At 37.1% G+C, this 3,538-nt stretch overlaps 1 protein-coding gene across 1 annotated transcript; it reads left to right on the forward strand.

Moving 5' to 3' along the window:
• Positions 1 to 556: 556 nt before the first annotated feature.
• On the forward strand, positions 557 to 3,190 carry LOC132553139 (NF-kappa-B inhibitor cactus-like). The gene has a single exon (XM_060217357.1). It carries the CDS (start codon positions 1,000 to 1,002, stop codon positions 2,068 to 2,070), a length of 1,071 nt encoding a protein of 356 aa, XP_060073340.1. The 5' UTR covers positions 557 to 999; the 3' UTR covers positions 2,071 to 3,190.
• The last annotated feature ends 348 nt before the right edge of the window (positions 3,191 to 3,538 follow it).

Consider the following 3,538-nt stretch of genomic DNA (forward strand, 5'->3'; position numbering starts at 1 on the left):
TTTAACAGGATGTTTAACAATATACACACTTAACATTAATTAATTGTATAATTGTTTGAAATTTTAATTAAAAGTGTTAAAATTTCAATTTATGGGGATTTTTAAAACCAATTTTTAAATCAAAGCATTCGAAATAATTTTGTTGGTTTTCAAACTAAATTCTTTTCTATTAAACCTGCTTAGTAGCAGTCTAAATTTACGATTGAAATGTTGAGTCAGAATAATGTATATATTTGAAATATGATGAAAATGTAACTTTGTATATATTCTAATTCTGACTAACAGTGGCGTAATCTATAAATATATTTCAACACTAGTGTCGGACTCTTAGGCAATATTCCCCCTATCTGAGTGATATTCTAAATTTATTCTTAAACACAAGCTGATGCCACACAATACGGTTATGACTCCCCAGCTGATTCCACATAGTCTCACATGCATGACATATATCCGCTGACTACAACAGCTATTTTTGGGATTTCCACTTCGACCTGGTGAGTATGTGTGTCTGTACACGATAGCTCGGTGTGATTGACGCAGGTCGTTCACAGTACACAGCTGCAATGAAACCCACTAGTGCGTGCAAAACCAAGGGAAAAACCAAACGGGAATTCCCCTACAAATTTCCTCTGCCCCACAATACAAAGGGCAAGTTTCTGCGTTGCTGTGCGGCCTACGTGGTTGGAAATTCCGAACCGAGATCATTGAATTTGAATGACCCGAGGATTTCTATTACAAGGTATTTACACTTCCACAAGGTTTTCCAAGCGACGGTAGCTATAAACTGAATAACAATTTTCAGTACGGCACATTCAACAACATAGCGAACACAAGAGCAATATTACGATATAATATCTCAACGACCTTGGTGTACCAACTTGGACGCCATATTTGATCAAGCGAGTGACGCTCATACAGTGTTTTGGCAGTGCGTGAATAATATTTTGCGCAAATAGTACTAAGATTTACTTTGTTGAGGCTCGGGAGAAATCGGACAAAATGAATGACATAGAAACTGATGGGGAAAAGGTCACTCGACCTAGCCCTCTGAGAATGGATCACTTAAGTAAGTTACACCAGAAAGATATGGACAACTCGGAGAGTCTGGATTTCGGATACGGTTCCAGTTCTCTTTCGTTTTCCAGTGCAGATGTGAAAAGTTTGCGGGACGATATCGTGAATATTGACAGTAAAAGTATGGGAGCGCTGAAGGAGGAGATTTGTGAAATTCACGCGGACATAGATGAAATTTCAAGAAAAACGGGTGAAATGAAAGTGGACGAAGGATTTATGGAGGAAAAAGTGTCTGTGGTGGACACTGAACCCATTGACAGGGTAACGCCTGAAGCATTGATGGTTTATGGCACAGACTCAGAAGGTGACAATCTCTTGTTTTTGGCCATTATAAATGGTCAGATATCTTTAGCAACTGTTATCATCCAGATGGCGCCAGCTGAAGACTGGCTTGATATTTTCAACGATGAATTACGACAGACTGCTCTACATCTCGCTGTCTTGACGAGACAGGTTTCTGTGGTCAGAAGATTGGTGGTAGGGGGTGCATGTGTAGAAATGTGTGATCGCAATGGGGACACACCCCTCCACATCGCGTGCCGACAGGGAGACATTGACTTGGTTCGAGCGTTGTTGGAACCGGTTCGGTATGAGGAATTAATGCAAAATGAATATTCTATTCGTTTCCAGAAAATCCCACAGAATTTGGAAATCAGAAACTCTTCTGGGTGCACGTGCTTGCACGTGGCGGCTGAAAATGGACACATGAACATCATGAAACTACTGCTTTCAAAAGGAGCACGGATAAATAACGGTGACGCGAAAAGAGGCGCAACGGTGCTGCACCGAGCGGCTGAGCGAGGCGACTTAATTCTCACCACATTTCTTCTGGGACTTTCTGAAATCAATGTGGACAGTAAAATGTATGACGGAGCTACACCGGCAGCCATTGCTCATGGCAGACGACATGGGGAAATTGTAGACGTTCTGAAAAAGTTTGGAGCAAGAACTGATTTCTTGAATGATACGTTCGACGAGAGCGATTCTGATGTGTAAAAACAAATAACATTTTGAACTAAAACATAATCTCCACACGCGAATTTGATAAAAGCAGGAGATATTGTGAACTTTAAAAGGCAGCTGCAGGTTATTAATGCAAGTGTACGACAGAAAGGTTGTGAAATTATGAGAGTAGAAAAATGGTGTCAATAAATTAGAGGTCTCAATTTAGGGATGAGGGTGGTCGAGGGATTACAAGGATAAATGAAATCCGTTCATAATAAATCTATGAAATGTATTGTAATTTTGAATATTAATGTTAAATGAAAAAACGCAGTGTTAGATAGGTATACAAGTGTGCTATACCAACAACAGGTAACTAAGAGTCACAAGTAAATTGGGCGAGATTTGATAGAAAATAGATATACGCCGTAAACTATTTGGGAAATTCCAGATTAGTACTATTACGCCGCCGAAGTATATAGCTGTGGTTTAAATATGACCACTGGAATTCGCATTGTGACAGGTGCGGCAGATTATGGTAGCGTGTTGTACCGGGTGACCTCATCAGCGATATATTAACCCAGGCGAGACTTCCTGGTGCGACTTGTATCGTTGAGTTCTATCGATTAGCTAGGGGAGAGAAAATAGACTCGCAAATCAACTTCAGATCAAATGTATTAACTGAAATAATCCGGAACAGTTTTATTTGTATGTTAGTGTATAGTGTTTAAGGTAATATTTATTGTTACATATTCTCAATGTATTTAAGTGTTCTGCTAGTTCAGTGTACGTAACTTAAAGCTGAACGAAGGCCGAATTCACTGAGCTGATTAATTGATTCATTTTGATTCCCTTCTAATTTAAGACTATTGAGTACCAGGCTGGTTTTCGAGATGTAATCACAATGCTCATTGATTTCTGATCTTTCGTTTTGGCTCGCCAGTAATTAGATAGTTTGATAACATTTTATTTTTTATAATTTAAAATTTCATCGATTACAAAAATCTTAAAATACTTTTTTTCAAAGATGCAATAAATTTTTTTTTTTTTTTTTTTTTTTGGAAAAAGTAAACCCAATTTTTTGAAGGGGAATAAATTCGTAAATAATTTCAGACACCATTTTTTTTTGTGAGCGATGAAATTTTAATTTTGTAATAGAATATAATGATATTTGTCTGTATTAATATGTATAATTTATAATTGTTTATTTATGTTTAATAAAAATGATAATGAAACAGTTAAAATGCATTTGTTTTATGTAATTGATAAACACGTGGATTGGAACCATGCGGTGATGTAGTTGCTTTCGGATTTCTTATTGTAGAATGAAAAAAAATGACCTTGGGACATATTTCATCAAATGGTTGGACGATATCAAACGATATGTCGATATTTACAGACCTATGACAAATTAATTATATTCCGTTTTTCACTTACAATAGACAAAACGTGAGTAAACAATGATTAAAAGACAAATTGACACACCATGGGTTATGTAGGTCTAGTGATAATGCATCGTTTT

Source organism: Ylistrum balloti, unplaced genomic scaffold (genome assembly GCF_031769215.1).
Source record: "Ylistrum balloti isolate Yb309-2 unplaced genomic scaffold, AGI_CSIRO_Ybal_v1 Utg369636, whole genome shotgun sequence".
Classification (NCBI taxonomy): domain Eukaryota; kingdom Metazoa; phylum Mollusca; class Bivalvia; order Pectinida; family Pectinidae; genus Ylistrum; species Ylistrum balloti.